General features: G+C 38.0%; 1 protein-coding gene across 1 annotated transcript in view; it reads right to left on the bottom strand.

Moving 5' to 3' along the window:
- HEATR5B (HEAT repeat containing 5B) overlaps positions 1 to 22,352 on the bottom strand; it is a 181,812-nt gene that overhangs the window by 97,521 nt on the left and 61,939 nt on the right. Inside the window, exons 19-21 of the mRNA XM_006882354.1 lie at positions 21,235 to 21,424; positions 16,021 to 16,190; positions 3,559 to 3,703 (exon numbers count right to left, since the gene is read on the bottom strand). Coding sequence (XP_006882416.1) covers positions 3,559 to 3,703; positions 16,021 to 16,190; positions 21,235 to 21,424 — 505 coding nt within the window. The remainder of the gene's footprint in view (positions 1 to 3,558; positions 3,704 to 16,020; positions 16,191 to 21,234; positions 21,425 to 22,352) is intronic.

Raw genomic sequence — 22,352 nt, 5'->3', positions numbered from 1 at the left:
CACTGACAAAGAAGATTAATCAGAACTGGCTTTGACAAGCACTGTGGCATTTGGACAAGAACAAACTGGGAGGAGGGTAGAGAGAATAGTGCAACAATTAATGAATGGAAACCCAAAATCTCTGTAAATGTTTATGAAAGTTAATAAAATATAGAAAGAAAAAAAAAACAAACAAAGAGTAACCCACTAAATGAAATAGAATTACTCACTAAGGATAAATTTCTAAAAGGAGAATTGCTAGGTTGAAGGTTAAACACAGTTGGAAAACTTTGTGGATACACACACTGCCACAGAACCCTTCCAAAGTGTGTACCACTTCATCCTTCTACCAGCAATATGAAAGGTTTCCCTTTTATTCCTATCTCCCCAACACTGATGATAACCTTTATTTTGGCTCTTGTCTAGTTATGTAGATGAAAAACTGCTATCACACGGTTATAGAAACGTATTTACTCTCAAGAGATTAAAACTATTTATTCACTGTTATATTTCCTATTTTGTAAAATACCTCTTCATGTGTACTAATGTTTACGGATGCAGGAAAGAGTTGGAACAAAAACCCCAACACTGCCATCTTTAGACAGGCCTGTCCTCAGCTGCTTTCTGGAAATTTGGATTTCATGAAGGCTCCCAGCATTTTCTGATAAACGTGCCTCGTGATTTCCAGACTATTTTACAAATAATACAGTTTATGCTAAAGGGCTTTTTTGTCTGAGTCTGAAATTTTGGTAGGATGCTAATGACATGGTGTTTACATGGCAAGCACTCAATAAAAGCCTTGGCTACTGTAGTGCTAACCAGCTTCCCTGAGTAGAACACACTTCACATATACTGTCACAATTCACTGCTGGTGTTACTTACACATGTCCTCTGTGACAGACTCCAGCAGGAAAGAACTCTTGGGTCTGGGCTCCTCAAGGCTTTACCCAAGCACCTTCTCCCTAGAATAATTTTTTAATTGTATCTCCTTTCCCTGCAATGACTCATAGCTATGAATGCAAGTACATGCTGAGCCTTGTGAATCAAACAAGAGAATCACCAAACCTGCAGTGGTCTTAGGGAGCCCCAGGAGTGAATCTGAAAGAAAATATGTATCTTCCAATAGCATGGTGACGAACATGCTGAATTTGTGAACATTTGTATGTATTCAAGGGATTTACATCTCTCTTTTTGGTGTTATGCTTTTTTCAAAAAAACAATAAAGTTAGTTGATAGATTACTTTTAATTCTGTAATGCAGTATGATTATTATTAGGGCTCTTATTATACAATGTTAAAAGTGAAGCTATTTTTGTATCTTCCTTCCTAGGCACTCCAGCAATGTCTAAGCACTAGAATATTCTATGAAGTAAAAATTTTCTCTCATAACATGGAAAGTATCTGTCAATAAAAGTCTGACAAAGCTCTAAATCAGATATCCAAAAAGTAAGCTTCTAGTTCAAAATACAGAAAAATTTTCAATAACACAGAAAGACTAGAATGCTCTAAAAGAGAATGTTGATGCATTGTGAAAAGTATAATTAATGTTAATGAACAATCTGTGTAGAGATTGTCAAATGTAAATCTAATTTACTATGTAAACCTATATAAGAAACAAAAAAAAATTATTTTTAAAAAACCTTCAACAAAAAAAACCACAAGGATTCTGCTTTTACTTCCAAAATAGCTACTGATATTTCAACGGGATTTTTTTGGCCTCACTTTCCAGAGGGAAGTTATAATATGTTAAGAAGCAGAGGACGTTTTATTTGTCTTCTCTTTTCAGAAGTCTGTTACTGATAAGGGGCAAGAACTGTAGAGTTATTCACCCATCATATAGCTGAAATGTCCTCAAACAATGGCAAAAAATCTGGTCACTGTTTTTTGATAAGAATTTAAAAAAAAAAATTAAAACATAAAATGGCCAGAAAAAAAAAAAAACACTGGAATTTTTGTTAGTGGTCTTATTATATTTTTACTCTTTTAAGAAAAAGAAACTTTAAAATTTGTCTATGTTTGAACATTAAAATGTTATCCAGAAAGTCATATACCTTTGACAGTACTGGAAAAAACAGAAAGAGATACTGACTTCTAAAAACTAGACATACAAGTGCATCAAAGACTCTACCAAGAGATAAAGGAGAACCCATAGAATAAGAAAAACTTTTTGGCATGACATATTTGACAAAGGATTAATCCAAATTTAAGAAAAAATGTCAACAACAAAAAGAAATTTCAGTTAAAAAGTAGGCAGGAAACAGGAAAAAGCCATTCTCTATAGAAGACATGACGGCACACACATAAGAAAACCACTCAAGATCAACAGTCATTGGAAAGATGCAAATCAGAACAAAGAAGGTATCATCTCAGACTAGTGAAGTTCAAAAGCATAGAAAATAAATACTAGCAATGTTGTGGAGAGATTGAAACTCTCGTAAATGGTGTGTAAAATGGTATAACCACTGTGCAAAATGATGCAGTAATTCCTTTAAAAGGTAGAAATAGAATTTGAACAAGAAATCTACTACTAGATATACTTCCTAGAGAAACAGAAGCCTTGAAACTAACAGATACATGAACATACTTGTTCATCATAACATTATTCACAACAGTAAAAACATGGAAGCAACCTAAGCACCTATCAACAGATAAACTGATACATAACTGCACATTAATGCAAAAGAATCCTACTCAGTATTAAAGAATTATGCCAAATCTGTGACATTGTAGAACACGGATGACCACAGAGAACACTGTTGTTATGTACCATGGAGCTAGAACCGACCCATAGCTGACCCTCCAGTGCATTTTCAGAGGCAGTAAATTGTGTGTGTGTGTGGAGACTACCCCCCTTTCTCCCACGGAGCAGCTAGCCGATGTGAATTGTGCAAGAAGCTGCACTGAAATCCCGAAGGCACACGGTTAGAGGTCACCAGCTGCTCCGTGGGAGAAGGATGGACAATCTCCTCCCATTTGATTTACTGCCTCTGAAAACCGCCTGGAGGGTCAGCTATGGTTTGGTTCCAACTCTACAGTACGATATCCATCACAATCACCTCTGGAAGGCAGTGTTAACAACTCTTTACCACTAAGCCACCAGAGCTCCTAAAGGAATTAAGCTGAGTGAAATAAGTTAAATCACAAAAGAAAGGAATTATATGAGGACAAAAGGGCAGCACCTGCTCCCAGAACAAAGCTTAGAAGGCAGGCAGGGGTAGGAAAGAAGGGCAAATAGATAGAAGGTCTCTAGGGAAGAAGAGAGATTTTCGGTGACATAGGGAGTAAGAAGCAGTGCTGCCAACCCACAGAGAAATAGTCGGAATCCACCAGCCGCTGGTGGGCAATCTCCTCCCATGAGATTTATAGTCTCTAAAAACCCACTGGAGGGTCAGTTATAAGTCAGTTCTGGCTCAACAGCACATAACAATAAGGTGAAAGTGTGAAGAGTGTTCTTGCACGGAAGGAACAGCAACTAATATTATGAAATGAAATGTGCATACTAATGGCAAATTAATTTGCTCTATAAACGTTCACCCAAATTAGGAAGAGAAAAGGGACAATGACCAATAACAAAACTTACTGGCACCACTGCTCTCTTTGTCCCCTGCATTTTTTGCTAGGCTCATGGCGTATTCACATACTTCAGCTGCTTCTCTTTGTGCAAGCTGCCGAAGACATGCTACAGCTGCCCGTCGAAGTAACAAGTGGGAACTACATAAGTGAACCTGCAAACAAGCAGAATTTTAGACAAACACTTATTAAAAGAAAAAAAAGTTGGTTGAAAGAAAAAGCAATGTAAAACAAATAAATCAGAGTGTAATTAATTTAATAAATGTAATGAATACTGAAAAAAAAGCAATAATGCTTTATGGTCACTGGGCCAATGAATTATACTTATTGGTGAAGTTTTTCCTTTATTAACTTCACCATTTAAAAACACAGGCAAATGGTAGCATTTGGAAACGTATTACTAGTAACAGAAATATTTTACTAGCCAAAATAGCTGTGTCATGATGTAGGCACAGTACATATGATACACACAAGAAGTTAAAATTCAGAAGGATTTTCTGCACATCTTATTTTATATATGGTTTCAACTAAACTCCATAATATAAACTTTAAGAGTTTAGCAATTATATACAGTGAATGAAAAGTTAAGGTCAGTGTTACTGTAAGAATAATGACTCCAGTCAACATATAAAGTGAAAAGGGTAATTTATTAAATTTTTTTTTTTAAAAAGAACACTTGAATCACAAAACTGGGGTTTAGTATGAAATTTTTATTTCTCAAAAGTCCCTAAAGGCATCATTACAATTTGACACCCTCAGGATTATAAAAGAATCTTTAGCATTGTTGTGTGACATTAGGCAAGTTACTAAAACTTTTGTGCTCTACTTCTTCATATATAAAAATGACCAATATGATTATGTTGTTGCTATGTACAACTGAGTCAAAACCAACCCACAGCAGACTCTCTAGCAGGTTTTCATAGGCAGGTAACTGCATGGGAGAATGCCCCTTCTTCGCTGGCGCATAGGTGCAGAGTGAAAAAAATAAGTTATTACAAGAAAAATGCTTTCAACAGTGATTGCTCAATAAATGTTTAGAAATTCTTATAAATCAAACACATCAATAAAATAATAAATCATGTTGCATGTGCTGCTTTTTTAGCAAGAAAATAGAACATTTAGGAGAGAAAATAATCCAGAAATTATTGGGAGCAGTGGGACTTTGGCACTCAAGGCAGATACTTTGAATTACTTGGAAAATGTAAGCAAGTGGATCACTCCTTAACAATGCTTAGACCAGCTGCCACAGAGTCAATTTCTATTCAAGGAAACCTCATGGGTCAGAATAAAATTGAGTTCTAAAGTGTTTTCAATGGCTGATTTTTTTTAAAGATAGCAACTTATTAGGTATTTTTTTCCTAGATGTCTCTGGATAGACTCCAACCACCAATCTTTCGGTGAGAAGTTAAGCGTGTTAACCATGTGCATCACCCAGAAATCCCTCATCAATAACAGGTGTTGTATTTTTACACTATTAGTAAAAAATAAAAGTATAAACAAAACATTTATAATTAAAAAAACATTTCCATATTAAATAGTCTATAAAGCTAATAATCAAGTATTAGTAATACTGTTTTATTCATAGCAAATGCCTTTTATAAGAAACATAAATGAAGACTATACACATGGATTTCACCTGCTGGGATGCACAGAAATCAGATTGATTGAATCTGTGGAAGGAACCACCGGAGAAGTTCAATAACAGCAATAAAAACTAGGCCTGGTGCTGATTGTGGAACAGACCATCAACTGCTCATATGCAAATTCAAATTAAAACTAAAGAAGATTAAATCATATCCACAGGTATCAAAACTTGACCTTGAGTCTATCTACCAAGAATTTTAAAACCAACTCAGGAATAGGTTTGAGGCCTTGAATATTAATGAACAAAGACCAGATAAATTGAGGAAAGATATCAAGAATATTGTTCATGGAGAATACAAAAAGGCATTACAATGAAGGAAGACAGAGGCTTTGCTGGAGGAGGGGCAATCTCCTCCTGCACCAGTCAGATCCAATTTGACAGTACACACACACAAAATAATAAAATTTAAAAAAAGAAAAAGGATGAAGACCAAAATGGATGTCAGAAGAGACTGAATTTTGCACTGGAGTGCCAAGAAGCCAAAGTAAAGGGAAGAAATCAAGAAGTTAAGGAGCTGAATAGAAGAAGATTTCAAAGGGCTGCTTGGGAAGAAACGGCAAAATAAAATGTGCAAGGAGCTAGAGTTGGAAAATCAAAAGGGAAGAAGTCATTCAGCATTTCTTAAAATGTAAAAACTAAAGAATAAATTCAAGGCCTGAGTTGCAATGCTTAAGGACGATATGGGCTGAATACTGAATGATTCAAGAAGCATTAAAAGTAGATAAAGGAGTATACAGAGTCACTGTACCAGAAAGAACTGGCTAACAGAGAAGAATTACAAGAAACAACATATGAGCAAGGGACAATGGTGATGAAAGAGGAAGTGTAGGCTGCTCTGAAGGACTTGGCAAAAAATAAAGCCCCAAGAATTGATGGCATACCAGTTGACATATTTCAACGAACAGATGCTGCCCTGCATGTGCTCACCAAGTTGTGCCAAGAAATCTGAAGGACAACTACTTGGCTAACTGACTGGAAGAGATCCATATTGATTCCCATTCCAAAAAAAAGGTGACCTGACAGAGTGTGGAAATTACCGAACATATCACTAGTATCACACACTTGCAAAATCCTGCTGAAGATTATCCAGAATAGATTTGAATAGTACATTGACAGAGAATGACCAGAAATACAGTCTGGGGTGAGAAGGGGTCATGGCACTAGGGACATTATTGCCAATGTCAGATGGATCTTGGCAGAAAGCAGAGAGTACCTGAAGAATGTCTATCTATGTTTCATTGACTGTGCAAAGGCATTTGACTGTGTGGTTAACAGTAAATTGTGGTTAACCATGAATAAAATGAGAATTTCAGAATACTTGATCGTGCTTATGTGAAACCCATACTTGGATCAAGAAGCAGTCCTCCGAACAGCAAGGAAAACACTGCATGGTTCAAAATCAGGAAAGGAGTGCATCAGGAATGCATTCTGTCCCCATACCTTTTCAATCTGTATGCAGAAACAGATCATTCAGGAAGCAGGCTTTATGAGGAGGAATGTTGCATCAAGACTGGAGGAAGAGTCATTGACAACCTATGATATGCAGATGACACAAGCTTGCATGCTGAAACTAAATAAAACCTGAAACACTGCTACACACGGTCAAGGACTGTAGTCTTCAATATGGATTGAAGCTCAACATCAAGAAAACAAAGATTCTCACTACTGGGTTAATTGGCAGCAACATGATAGATGGAGAAGAGACTGAAGTTGTTAGCAATTACAGCTTGCTTGGAACCACTATCATTGTACTGGGAAAATCTGCTGTCATGGACCTCTCCAAAGTACTGAAGAGCAACGATGTGAGTCTAGAAACAGAGGTGTGCCTAAGTCAGGCCATTGTTTTCTCAATCACTTGTTATGCTTCAAAAGTTGGATAATGACTAAGGATGAAAGAAGAAGAACAGATGCCTTCAAGTCGTGGTGCTGGAGAAGGGTCTTGAACATGCCATGGACTGCCAAGAAAACAAATAGATCTGTCTTGGAGAGAGTGAAACCAAGTCTCTCCCTGGAGGCTAGGATTTTGAACTTCTGCTCCACTTACTTTGGGCACATGGCCAGGAGAGATCAGTCCTTGGAAAAGGACATCAAGCTAGGAAGGGTGGACGGACAGTGCAGGAGAGGGAGTCCACAGATGAGATGGATTGATACAGTAACTGGGGTGATGGGATTAGTGTCTCAGAATTAGTGAGACTGGCTCAGGACAGGGAAGGGTTCAGAGCTGCTGTATACAGGGTCACTCACAGGTGACTCAACCTATAACATTCTATGACGGGTTTGGAAGCAGGAGTGGCATCACTTCCTAAACCACTTGAGCTGCTGTACACAGGGTCGCGATACACTGCAGGTGACTCAATGGCACATAACAACAATAACATACTATGACAGATCTGGAAGCAGGAGTGGCATCTGAAAACTATGAACTTTGATAAATGTCGATAGTTGTAGAGGGGCTTCAGGACTTTTGTTCATAGGATCACCATGAGTCATGCTTGATTTGAAGGCAATCAACAACAACAACAAGGTAATATCAAGTATTAATAATAGTTCGTATTAATAATAGTTCTAAGTGAGTTCTGGTGGCCTAGTGGCAAGAAGCTACACTGCAACCCTGAAGGTGAATGGTTCATATCCACTAGATGCTCCACTGCAGAAGAAAGGGCAATCTCCTCCTGTGCCCACCAGATCTGATTCGACAGTACACAACAAGAAAGGAAAAAGAAAAAAAAGAGGAGTCCTGGTATCATATAAATGTCAATAACTTTGTATCATTTAATAAAGATTACTATGGTCAAATTCATCTTTCAGTCCGTCGTGTGGAAAAACTACATCTAATTTGTGAAGGTATCACAAATGATGGTGCATTTAATACAATCAGCTAGCTGTTGGTAAGGAACTCTTGTGGTTTCATGATAAGGAGCTGCGTAGCCAAACATAAGACACATGGCTCGAATCCACCAGTTGTTCCACTGGAGAAAAATGGGAAATAACCTCTCATATGATTTACGGTCTCTGAAAACCTGGAAGAAGTTCAACTATGAGTGGGTTCTAACTTGATAGCACATAATAACAAGTTATTTTTAGCTGCCATCAACTTAGTTCTGGTATGTAGTGACCCTGTCAACAACAGAATGAGACTCCGGCCCACCCTGCAGGTTTTCACAATCCTTGCAAGCCATAATGTAAACCTGCCTCACTAAAAGTTTGCCTCTTTTTTTGTGATATTCTGGTTTTTCAAGCATTATGTCCTTCTCCAGGGACTGCATCCTTTTAGTAACATGTCCAAAATATTAGGAAGTCTCACCATCCATGCTACAAAGGAGTTCTTGGGTTTCACTTCTTCCAAAACATTAGATGATTCTTTTGGCAGTTATTGTTAGGTACCATCGGGTTGAATACTACTCAGCAACCCTATGAACAGCAGATCTGAATTCTGTCTACCTTCTGCTATCCTCACAATCTCTGACATACTTGAGCCTATTGCTGCAGTCACGGTGCCAATCCATGCGGTTGTGGGTCTTCTACTCTTTTACCATCCCTCCAAGAAATAGCTTGTGTTACCAATATGCCCAAAGTATGCAAGACAAAGTTTAACCATCTTTGCCTCCAAGGAGCACTCTGGCTGGACCTTCTCTAAGACATCTGTTTGTCCTCCTGGCAGTCCAAGGGATATTCAGTATTCTTCTCCAACACCACAGTTCAAAGGCATCAGTTCTGCCTTCCTTACTTCCTGTCTGGCTCTTCGCTATTTATATCAAGTGACTGAAAAAGATCAGACCTAAATCAAGTTGACCATGATTCTCATAACTGACATCATTGCTCCTCAGTAATTTGGAGAGGTCCTTGACTACACACTTTTGCAGTGCAATATATCTCCTGATCTCCTGACTATTGATACCAACTGTATTGCTTGTGGATCTAAGTAAGATGAAGTCACTGACAGCTTCTTCCAAGCCATACTGTAAACCCGTCTCACTAAAAGTCTGCCTCTTTTTTTGTGATATTCTGGTTTTACAAGCGTTATGTCCTTCTCCAGGGACTGTATCCTTTTAGTAACATGTCCAAAATATTAGGAAGTCTCACCATCCATGCTACAAAGGAGTTCTTGGGTTTTACTTCTTCCAAAACATTAGTTGATTCTTTTGGCAAATGTTGCCTATTGGTCTAATAGTGAGCAATTTTGTTTTCTTGATTAAATAAGTTAAGATGCAATCCATATCGAAGGCTGCAGTCTTGAACCTTCTGCAGTAAATGCTTCAAGTCCTCCTCACTCTCAGTAAGCAAGGTTGTGTCATCTGCACAGCAAAAGTTAGTCATGAATCTTCTTCCAATTCTGATGTCACATTCTTCTTCATAGAGTTCAGTTTCTCAACTAATTTGCTCAGTATACAAATTGACAGATATATAGAAAGGATACAACCTTGATGCACACCCTTCCTAAATTCAAACTACGTAGTATTCCCTTGTTCACACAACAGCTTCTTGGTCTACGTACAGGTTTTACATGAGCACAAGTTGTTCTGGGATTCTCCTTCTCCTCAATGTTAGTCATGATTTATTATGGTTCACATAACAAAAACCTTTGTGTGGTCAATAAAGCAAAAATAGACATTCTTCTGGTACTCTGCTTTCTGTCAAGATTCACATAACATCAGCAATGATTTCCCAGGTGTCACAGCTTTTTCTAAAACCAGCTTGGTCATCCTGCAGTTCTCTCTCAATGTACTGTTCTAGCTGTTCTTGAATGATCTTAAGCAGTATTTTGCTTGCATGTGATATTAATAATTTTGTTCCATTATTTCCCGATGCTGTTGGATCACCTTTCTTGGGAATGGGAACAAATGTGGATCTCTTCCACTCAGTATGCCAGGTAGCTGTCTTACAAATTTCCTGCCACAGACTGATGAGCATATCCAGGGCTGCATCTATTATTTTAAACCTGTCAATTGGTATCTCACTCATTCTTATGGACTTATTTCTTGCCAAGGCCTTCAGCACAGCTTGAACTTCTTTATCATTGGCTCTTGATCATATGATACTTCAGGAAATATTTCAGTGTCGGTCAATTTTTTTTGATACAGGGATTCGGTATATTTTCTCCATCATATTTTGATGCTCCTTGGGTCATTTAAGATTTTGTCCATAGTATCTCTCTTTTTTTAAAAAAAAAAAATTATATGGGCTTATTTAACCACCACCGCCCATCCTTACTCCTCTGTTTCCCCCCTACTTACCCTCTGGATTCTCATTCTTGTTCTACAATAATGGTTTTATACAATATTCGTCCTTATAGGACTGAGTTAGTTCACTTAGCATAATGCTCTCCAGGCCCTCCCAAGTTAGGTAGTAATTTACAAAATCATTGCTCCTGCGTGCTGTATAGTATTCCATCATGTGAATGTACTATAATTTCTCAATCCGTTCAATTGCGCTTGGACACTTGGGCTGTTTCCATGTTTTTGTGATGGTAAATAATGCTGCTATGAACACTGGTGTACAGGTCTCCGTTTGTCCCTCAGTTCTCATATTCTCAGGTATATTCCAAGCAGTGGAACAGCTGGATCATATGGAATTGCTATGTTCAGCTTTTTAAGGAAACAGCAAACAGCTTCCCAGAGTAGTTGTACCACTTTACAATCCCACCAACAATGTATAAGTTATTTCTAAAAAAAAAAAAAAATTTTTTTTAAAAGTTTTTATCTCGCCACATCCTCTTCAACATTTATTTCTTGCTGTCCTGTTAAACTTTGCCACAGCTATTGTAGTGAGGTGGTATCTCACTGTGATTTTGATTTGCAATTCTCTTCCAGTGATTTTGAGCATTTCTTCATGTGTCTGTTGGACATCCAATTATCTTCCTCTCTAAAAAGTCTTTCCATGTCTTTTGCCCATTTTGTAATTGTGTGATCAGTCTTTTTCTTGTGAAGCCCCAGGAATAAACTTTTTATATGAGAACCTTAACTGATATGGTATTGTCACATGTTTTTTCCCAGTGAGTAAATTTCCTTTTCACTCGGCCAGAAGAAGTTTTTGATGTGCACAGGGTTATAATCTTTACAGCATTTCTGGCTGTATTTGGGAATCCGTATATACCATAGACTAGGCCATCTAAGCTGCATCTCAGTTTGTCTCTGATTAACTTTATGGTTTTAGGCTTTACTCTTAGGTCTCTGATTCACTTTGAGTTGATTTTTGTGTATGTTGTGAGATGTGGATCCTGTTTCAGCTTTCTGCAGGTAGCAGTCCAATTTTGCCATTTGTTGAAGAGGTTGTCATTTCCCCACTTGATAGCTTTTATTTCCTTGTCGATTATCAGTTCACCTTAGATGTTGTTGTTATTGTTAAGTGCCCTCGAGTCGCAGGCGATTCATAGCGACCCTATGAAGGACAGTCCTCGACGCTTGGATGCCTTTCATCCTCTCTCCAGGTCCAGGTTCATAGGGTTTCCGAAGGCAAGCTATTATGGAAGTGAATGCCACTCCTCCTTCCAAGCTTGTTTTAATCGGGGAGCTCCACCCCACTCTCTGTCTGCATTGGGTACCCAACCATTAACGCATTTGACACATCCGTGTCACAGTGTTCAGCCTCACAGCAACCACAAGTGACCGCAGGACGGCAACTTGTAGACCAGGGCTATACGACCTACAGGAATGTCTGAACAAAAACAATGAAAGACAAGCCCGAGGGCCGTGGATTAAAAGTCACCCACCTTGGTCTTGGTCACATCATTTTCTCATCACTGGGCCAGATGATCTCTCTCTCTTTTTCTCTCTCTGTTGATGTTATTGTTGTTAAGTGCCGTCGAGTTGCAGGCGACTCCTAGCGACCCTATGATGGAGAGTCCTTGACGCTTGGGTGCCTTTCAGCCTCTCTCCAGGTTCCTGGGTACTCAATTCTGTTCAGTTGGTCTATGTGCCTGTCGTTGTACCATATTATGCTGTTTTGGTTACTACTGCTCTGTAGTAGCTTTTGAGGTCAGAAAGTGCTATGCCTTCCACTTCATTTTTGTTTTTAAGAAGTGCTTTGCTTACTCGAAGTCTCTTTCCTCTGCAAATAAACTTGACAGTTTGCCTTTCAATCTCCTTGAAAAGGGAATTTGGTATCTGGCTTGAGATTGCATTCAACATGTAGATTGCTTTGAGTAGGATTGCCATTTTCACAATATTAAATCTTCTTATCCATGAACAGGGAACATTTTCCATTTATTTAGATTTTTATTGTGTCTTGTAGAAATGTTCTGCAGTTTTCTTTGTATAGGTCTTTTGTGTCTCTAGTTAGGTTCACTCCCAAGTATCTCAGTTTGTGGTTGGCTACTGCAAATGGTATTGCTTTCTTGGATTCCTTTGCTAGTTCTCTTTGTTACTGTAGAGGAATTCCACTGTTATTTTTTTTCTTGAATAATTTTTTTGTTTTATTTAAATTATTAATTTCAGTAAAAATTTAGAGAGACTTTGGGTTTCCATTCATTCATTGTTGCACTTTTCTCCCCTCCCAACCTTCCCCCCTAGTACACTACCCTCTAGGAAAAGTAAAAGTCTTTCACTGTTTTACAATCCCTCCCCCCAGGTCCACTCCACCATGTAGCCTTCGCTCTGGACTCCTGTCATGACAATAATACCTAATCACATATCCCTTTTAAATAGTTTTCTCCCTCATCTGTTTCAATGCAGTATACATTACTGAACCCATCTTTCTCAGTCTCCCCTCAACCCTGATGTCAGTCCTGTTTTACAACAGTGTACTATCTGTCCTTTTGTGATTGAGATACTTCACTCAGCATAATGTCCTCCAGGGTCACCCATTTTGAATAATGCAGCATAGTATTCCATTGTGTGAATATACCACAGCTTCTCTATCCATTCATTTGCTGATGGACACTTAGGTTGTTTCCAACTCCTTGCTATTGTGAACAAAGCCGCGATAAACATGGGTGTGCATATATCTGCTTGAATGTCAGTTATGGTCTCTTTGGGGTATATTCCCAGTAGTGGAACTGCTGGGTCAAATGGTATCTCTATTTGAAACTTTTTGAGAAAGCGCCATACCACCTTTCACAGTGGTTGCACCATTTTACACTTTCACCAACAGTGAATAAGGGTTCTGGTTTCTCCACAACTTCGCCAGCATTTATTGCTTGCTGTTCTGTTACATTTTTCTATTCTTACTGTGGTGAAATGATATCTCATATTTGTTTTAATCCACTGATTTTTTTATATTAATCTTATATCCTGCCACTCTACTAAACTGGTCTACAAGACCCAATTTTGTTTGTTTAGTCCTTGGGGTTTTCTGTGTACCCTATCATATTGTCTATAAAAAATGACAGTTTAACTGTCTCTTTGCCGATCTGGATGCCTTCTATTTCCTTTTCTTGTTTTATTGCCCTAGTAAGTACTTCCAATAGAATATGGAATAGAGGTGGTGACAGTGGGCATTCTCGTCTGGTCCCTACAGTATCTCCTAAGTATTGCAACTCAAGGCTTGAATTTTGCTTCCCATTCTTTCAGCTCAAGAAATGCTAAGAGAGTTCAGTTACTTTACTTCAACATCTCTTCCTTTGTTTTGGCTTTTTGACACTCTAGTGTAATTTTCAGGGTCTCTTCTGATATATGTTTTTGTTTTCCCTATGTCTTTGTTGACCTTTTGCTCTCTCCATGGCCATAAATAACTCATAGCTTTGTGCAAGCTCTTTTGGCAGACCATGGTAGATTTAATATTCTCTGCAAACATCATAATTTAAAGACATCAAAATTTCTTTGTTCTTCCTTATTTACTGTCCAACTTTCACACAAATATGAAGGTATGGAAAATACCATAGCTTGGGTCAAGTATACGTCAGCTGTTAAAGTCACAAATTTAATCTTTAGTACTTTAGAGAAGACCCCAGCAGCCTATTTCTTGGCAATAGGGCTTTTTGGTGTGTGTGGTTGGTGGTTTGGGGTTTTTTTTTTGTTTGTTTGTTGGTTTGTTTTTAATTTCTTGACTGTTGCTTCCATAGGTGTTAATTCTAGATCCATGTAAATGAGATTTTTGTCAAGTTCAATCTTTTCTCCATTTACCATGATACTGTTTATTGATCAGTTGTGAGAATGTTTGTTTTCTTTATGTTGAGTTCTAAACAGTACTGGAGGCTGTAAAGTTTTTGAACTTTATCAATAAGTGCTAGAAGCCATCAGTAAGTAAGGATGTATCATCTATATAAATTCAGGTTTATTATGAGTCTTCCCTCAAAATTGATGCTACACTGTCACACTTAATGTTTATGTTGAGAGAAAGGAAAAGTATTCTCTTCACATTAAAATTTACAGCTTCGGAAACCCAAGAGAGTATCACTAAGAGTTCAAATTAACTTGACTGTAATAGGTTATGATTATGTAAAAAATCTGTACCTCATACTTCTTTTCTAGTCACCCTATGAACAATTATCAGTAAAATCCTTGTTATTTCTTCCTCTTAAATACCAATCAAATTCATCTCTACATTTCCCATGTGCATTGCTATCAAGTTAGAGCAAGATACTATATTCTCCTCCCTAGACCATCAAGGCAAGAAGCCTTGAAAAAACCATTCTCCAACTGTCAAGCAAGAATGGAATTTTAAAAGTGCAAATATGGTCTTACTCTCATATTTAGAATATCTTCTAAAGCTTTTCCACTGGTTGTAAAAGTAAATGCCAAAAAGTTTAATATATTTAGAAAATGATACATGACTGCCCCTTGCATATCTGTCTAGCCTATCCTATGCCACTCTTTCTTATACTCCTTTTTAGTTCAGCTTTAAGCAAGATAACTAATTAGATCCTTAAATGTATTACGCTGATGGTGCAGTCCAAAGCAAGCTGCACTGTTAACCCCAAAGTAGAGCCTCTCTGATGGTTTTAATACAACAGTGTTTTCAAGAGGACAGTGTTTACAGCAGTGGAAAACCAACTAGAGAGTCAACTATGAGTTGGTTCTGACTCCACAGTAATGAATGACTTTGAAATATACTTCTACCTTTTCTCTTCAAATACTGCCTCTCCTGGTCCTATCACACACACTCTGGTCCAAAGTGACTCCTACTTATCTTGCAGTTAACAGCTCACATAATATTTTCCCAGGAGTCTTTTCTGAATGCCTGTGCTGTTATAAGCCTGATGCACATTCTTTTGCATCTTACACCCTTTCTAGCATTTACTTTATTTGTACAGAATTTTTGCTGTCCACATTATTTTGTACATTATAAACTTTACAATGATTGAGGCTTGGCATTATCTCATAAATATATCCTTAGGACTTTTCATGATACTTAACATAGTGCAGACTTTAAAAAAACATGTGTTGAATGAATAAATTAACAACTGTGACAACAGCAACCAATTCTCAAAAATTCTTAATATGTATTTCTCTTTTTCTCACTGTTGAATCAAAATCAACTCACAGTTGGCCCTCCACTGGGTTTTGGAAGCTGTAAATGTCACAGAAGGAAAATGCCCACATCCCTCCCTTGGATTCAAACCACCAAATGGGCGTGGCTTTTGGGTTAGTAGCACCACACTCCACATACTATGCTACCAGAGTTCCTAATCAAGATGTAGGAAATACAATTTTTAGTGGAAAAGACTAAAATTTGACTCATCCTTCACCAGAAAATAAAAAGTTCATCAAAATAAGTCTTAAAGATGAAAAAAAATCAGTGAATAAAAATAAGCAGTCATAAAAATTTAAGTGAAACTCTAGAATTCATAATCCAGGAAGCTGACATTTATATTTGTTCTAATTTGGTCTTTTGGGACACAGATCTGGGGTCTCTTAAATAAATCAATGAATAAAATAGCTTTATACTTACGCAAAGGCTAGGAACAAGACTAGACAGATTGACATGCCGAGGTGCAAACATGTGCAGCTGTTGAAGGCATGATATAGCAGCTGCCTGAACGAGAGAATCAGAATGGTCCTGGGTTATTGCACAACCCACTAAACAAGAAGAACGGATTGTAGAAATTGTTGCTCCATTCCCTAGAGGCAAAACAAAAGAGAATATAAAATATAATAATTTTATTAATATTATCTAAAAAATGTCTGGAAAATAATTTACTAAAATAATCCTCCCACTGATTCTTATTCATACATTATTGTTCTTAAGTGCCATCAAGTTTACTACAACACATAACAATCCGATAAACAGAACTGAATGACGCCCTATCATGCACCATCCTCAGGGTCTGTTTTGCTCAGGCCCCATGTGGGAGCCACTGTGTCAGTCTATCTCACCGTGGGGTCATTCTCTTTTTCGCCGACCCTCTACCTTTCCCAGTATGATGTCTCTCCAAGATCTAATGCTTTCTGAAACTATGCCCAAAGTGAGTGAGACAAAGTTTCACCATCTAAAGAGCACCTAAAGAGCATCCTGGTTGCACTTACTTCAAGATAGATTTGTTGGTCTTTTGGCAACCCACAGCACATTCAAAACTCATCACCAACATAATAATTCAAAGGCACCAATTCTCCTTTGGACTTCCTTATTCAGAGTTCAACTTTCAGATACATAGGAAACAAATGAAAATACCAAGGCTTGGATCAGGTGCGGTTTTATCAGATGTAGTTTTGTTGTTAAGCTGACATCTCTGCCTTTTGTAGAGGTCCTTGAGAGCAGATTTCCCTAACACAACATGTCTTTTGATTTCTTGACTGTCCTACATGGGTGTTGATTGTGGGTCCAAGTAAAATGAAATAGTTGACAACTATCATCTTTTGGGGAAAGATTTATCATGATGTTTGATACTTGATACTAGAGGTCCTAAGGTGAGGACTTTTTGTTTTCTTGATGTTGACAAGTAACTCATAGTGAAAGCTGTAGTCTTTGATCTTCTGTAATAAGTGCTTCCAGGCTTCTTCACTTTCTGCAAGCAGGGTTGTGTCATCTGCATAACACAAATTGTTGATAAGTCTTCCTCCAATCCTAATGCCTTTATATAGTCCAGCTTCTTGAATGACTTTCTCAACATAGAGACTGAAAATGGTATGGAGAAAGGATACAACCCTGATGCACACATTTTCTGATTTTAAATCATGCACAGACCCCTTGTGCAGATAACTCCTTCATATAGCCCTTCATATGAAAGTCCTGGAAAGCCCATAGAAATGAGTTTGAAACACAGCTCTATCTGGATGTCATTAAGCATCTTCTTTAGATTTAGCTAGATTTACAGTTATTCTTTTACATTCATTCTTATTTTATTTCAGAGTATCTGATTAACTAATATGATCTCATTTCTACCTTCAAGTAATTATAACACACCTTTAATTTTTTTATAAAAAGATTAATGACAATTTTTAGAAAATATAAATTCAAATGTTATATTCCTTCTCTACAACAATTTAATCACGAAACAGAAATGACCGTAAAGTTTTATTAGTATAAAATAATGTACCATTATACACACATGACCATTAAACAAGAAAGTCACAGAGTCACATAAGAATCACATCATAGTTTCCACGTTTCATTAATATATTCCCCCATGTGCTTTCAGAACATCAGAAAGCACTTGGAAAACACACGTTTAAACAATGCTGTGTATTTACTCTCTCTATTTATGTGTTATAGAAGGTAAAAAAAATACTCACATAATCAAAGATGACATTGGGACAGTAACATGTTTAAATCACATCTTTTCCATCAATAATCTTATTATTCTTCCTTAAGACATTTTATTTTTTTCTGTCTTTGATAAAAACATTTGTTCAAATGGAAGCAACAAAGTATAATGATTAAGAACATGGGCAGTGGAAATTGATCTGTACTATATCCCTGGACCAACCAGAGACCTAACATATATAATCTTGGAAAAGTTTCTTAACTTTTCCTCAGTGCCAGTATTTCATCACCAAATGGAAAGCATTTAATAAAGTATAGGAAGAAAAGATGAAAAATTAAATGGTAGTTTATATATTCATAGTAAGTAAACTTAAGAGTTTACTTAATAATAATTACTTAACAATAATAAGTAAACTTGAAAGTTTACTTTAACCATGTAAGAATTATTTCAGTAAAACTGAGTGTCAAGAACATGGGCTTCAGAATTCTGTGAGTACCACTCATTAGTTGTGTAACTCTAGGCAAACTGCTTATCTTCCTTCTTTAAGTGTGCTTTGTCACAGAAAACCTAAGTAGTATTATCTACCTTATGCCGTTTTCCAGACTGTGTTGCTGGTTATTAGCATGAAAAAAAGAAAACTCAAAGTCCAGATCATATCTCAGAGCTAAGTAAAGTTACAATTATCTTTTTTTTTCATTGAGTTTCCAAGGGATGATTCTTTCTGAAATGATTTCTGTTCAAATTAGAGAGCTATAGTAAGGATTAACTAAAATGGTATGTGTAAAAAGCAGGGTGACAGGGCATCAGTAAACTGGGTACACTCAATACACTGCTGCTGCTCTGTTAGATGCTGAAAGTCAGCTTTGACTCATAGCGACCCTATGTACAGCAGAATAAAATATGGCCCCAAAACACAATTCTCAGTGTTATTTTTAAAAATTATATGATGGAGAGACTTGGGAAACTGAAAGTTAACTAATTAACCGTTATTGTTGTTGTTATGTGCCGGCGAGTCGCCTGCAATTCATAGCGACCCTAGGTACAACAGCCCTAAACTCTGCTCTGTCCTGTGCCAATCGCACTGTCTCTGACACTCCCATCCCAATTAACCCAATCACTGAATCAATCCACCTCATAGAGGACCTTCCTCTCCTGCGCTGTCCCTCCACCCTCCCAAGCATGATATCCCTCTCCAGGGACCGGTCCCTCCTCACAACATACCCAAAGTTTGTAGACGGAGCCTCAGAATCCTTGCCTCCAAGGAACCACCTGGTTTAACCCTTTCCAGGACAAATCTGTCTGTTTTCCTAGCAGTCCATGGTATTCTCAATACTCTTCTCAAGCACCACAGCTCAAAGGCATCAATTGTCCTTCTATCCTCCCTGGCCACTGTCCAAGTTTCTGATGCATAACAGGTGATTGCGAAGACCATGGCCTGTATCAGATGCACCTTAGTCGCCAAAGAGACACCATTTCTCTTCAGCACTTTGGAGAGGTCCCTAACAGCAGATTTTCCCATTGCAATGCTCCTTTTAATTTCCTGGCTACTGGTGCCAAGACTGTTGACTATGGAGCCAAGCAAACTAAAGCTGTGTACAATCTCAATCTCTTCACCATCCATCCTGATGCTGCCAATTGGTCCAGTAGTGAGAATCTTTGTCTTCTTGACATTGAGCCTCAATCCATATTGTAGGCTGCAGTCCTTGACACTCTGCAGCAGGCGCTTCAGGTCCTCTTCAGTTTCAGCAAGCAGGGTTGCATCATCCACATAACGCAGATTGTTGATAAATCGTCCACGAATCCTGACCCCACATTTCTGCTCGTAGAGTCCAGCCTCCCGGATAATCTGTTCTGCATATAGGTTGAAGAGGTATGGAGATAGGATGCATCCCTGGCGTACGCCCTTCCCAATTTTGAACCATGCAGTGTTCCCTTGCTCTGTACTGACGACTGACTCCTGGTCCAAGTATAAGTTTCACATTAGAACGATCAAGTGTTCTGGGATTCCCATTCTTCTCAGAGTCAGCCATAGTTTGTTATGATCTACACAGTCAAATGCCTTGATAGACATTCCTCTGGTATTCCCTGCTTTCAGCCACAATCCATATAACATCAGCTATAATATCTCTAGTACCACGACCCCTTCTAAACCCAGCCTGGACTTCTGGTAGTTCTCTGTTGATGTGCTGTTCCAGTCGTTTTTTGATAATCTTCAGTAAAATCTTGCTTGCATGTGAAATCAGTGAGATTGTTCTGTAGTTTCCACATTCTGTTGGGTCACCTTTCTTTGGGATAGGAACAAATATTGATCTCTTCCAGTCAGTTGGCCAAGTGGTCGTTCTCCAGATTTTTGGGCACAACTTGGTGAGCATGTCCAGGGCAGCATCTGTTAACTGAAATATGTCAACTGGTATACCATCTATCCCCAGAGCCTTATTTTTTGCCATATCCTTCAAAGCAGCCTGAACTTCTTTCATCACCATAGGCTCTTGCTCATATGTTGTTTCATGAAATTCTTCTGTGTCTTCCAATTCCTTTCGATACAGTGACTCAGTATATTCTTTCCATCTTCTTTTAATACTTTCTGGATCATTTAACGTTCTGCCGAAAGCATCCTTGATTATAGCAACTCGAGGTTTGAATTTGTTCTTCAGTTCCTTGAGCTTAAGATATGCTGAGTGAGTTCGGCCCTTTTGATTTTCTGACTCCAACTCCTTGCACATTTCATTGTAATATTTTGCTTTGTCATCCCGTGCTGCCTTTTGAAATCTTCTATTCAACTTTTTAGTATCTTGAATTCTTCCCTGTGCTTTGGCTTCTCTGCGCTCCAGTGCAATTTTCAGTGTCTTTTCTGACATCCATTTTGGTCTTCACTTCCTCTTCTGTCTTTGCAATGACCGTTTGCACTCTTCCTGGATATCCTTGATATCCTCCCACAACTCATCTGGCCTTTGCTCATCAGTGTTCAAAGCCTCAATTGAATTTAAAATGTACTTGCCTGTATAATACAATTCAAAATCATGCAGAAGAGCTCACTTATTGGCCTGATCCACTAGCAGAACCCCCAAGACTATGGCCCTTAGCCACCCTTCAAGTCTACTGAGCCTACCCCCAAGATAAACTTGCAGCCAAACAATATACAGGCTTATAAAGAGCAATACCACCAGGAAGGAAAAGTATTTCTCAATACAGTCACAGCTACGAGACCAAAAAGGCAGCATCTGTCCAAAACAAAGTTCAGAAGACTGGAAGGGACAATAAAGATGGATGAATGGAAATGAGGTACTCAAAGAAAATGAAGGAAAAATGCTCATATGAAGGGACTGCAATCAATGCCACAAAACAAAGTGGGTACAATCAAACTGAAAATTAACATACTCTGTAAATTTTCACCTGGACTACAATAAAAAACAAATTAAGTAAAAATAAAAATCTCACAAAAATACAATGCATTTACTTACCTTGTAGTTCAGGGCCAACAGTAGTTATTATGGCACCCAAGCATCTCCCCAAACACTGATGAACTTCTGTATGTGAAGGTGGGACAGTCAAGAGTAAAGTGAGAACCAGAGACAAGGTTGGCTCCACATACCCACGATACATTGGGCCACTGGAATCCACTATCAAAGCAAGGGAGTGAAGAGACCAAGTCTGGAAGAAAAGGTAATTTTATTTTAGTTCTAACAAAAAATCAGCATACACCAAATTGATTTTTTTAATGAAAAAGCAAATACTAATAGTTTAATTTTTAATCAGTGATCTAGAAACACATTAAAACATGTATCTTAGGAAATAAAAAATTACATAAGTTACCAATATTCAAAGCTACTGGTATAAAATTCTAATATTTACAATTTTTCTTGTAGCATGGCTTTGAAAACAAAAAACAATTTCAGTGATTTTTTTTTAATTTTAGTATATTCCACACTTCCAAAAGGCAAAAGAGCTTTGAAAGTACATATATCCTTTTCTAGCCACAAAATAACTACATTATTAATATAATGGAAACTGACTTCTGGTCAACAAATTATAATCAATAGAGGCCTGGGATAATGAAAAGACCTTCAAAATGCTTGTGTACAGTTAGAGAAGAATTCATCTTTCCTTTTTAGGGGCTGTTGTTGTTGTTGTTATGTGCCGTCAAGTCGCTTGCTACTCATAGCGACCCCATGTACAACAGTCCTAAACCCTGTTCTATCTCTATCCTGTGTCAATCTCACTGCCTCTGACACACCCATTCCAATTACCCCAGTCACTGTATCAGTCCACCTCATAGAGGATCTTCCCCTCCTGCGCTGTCCCTCCACCCTCCCAAGCATGATGTCCCTCTCCAAGGACCGGTCTCTCCTTACAACATGTCCAAAGTATGTCAAGTGAAGACTCAGAATCCTTGCCTCCAAGGAGCAGCGTGGTTTAACCCTCTCCAGGATGAATCTGTTTGTTTTCTTGCCAGTCTATGGTACATTCAATACTCTTCTCCAGCACTACAGCTCACAGGCATCAATTTTCCTTCTATCCTCCTTGGTCACTGTCCAACTCTCTGATGCATAACAAGTGATTGCAGAGACCACAGCCTGTA

This window comes from Elephantulus edwardii, unplaced genomic scaffold, assembly GCF_000299155.1.
Source record: "Elephantulus edwardii isolate Elephantulus edwardi_28Jun2011 unplaced genomic scaffold, EleEdw1.0 scaffold00019, whole genome shotgun sequence".
NCBI classification, from domain to species: domain Eukaryota; kingdom Metazoa; phylum Chordata; class Mammalia; order Macroscelidea; family Macroscelididae; genus Elephantulus; species Elephantulus edwardii.
The sequence above is the reverse complement of the archived record's forward strand: the minus strand, read 5'-3'. Positions and strand labels throughout refer to the sequence as shown.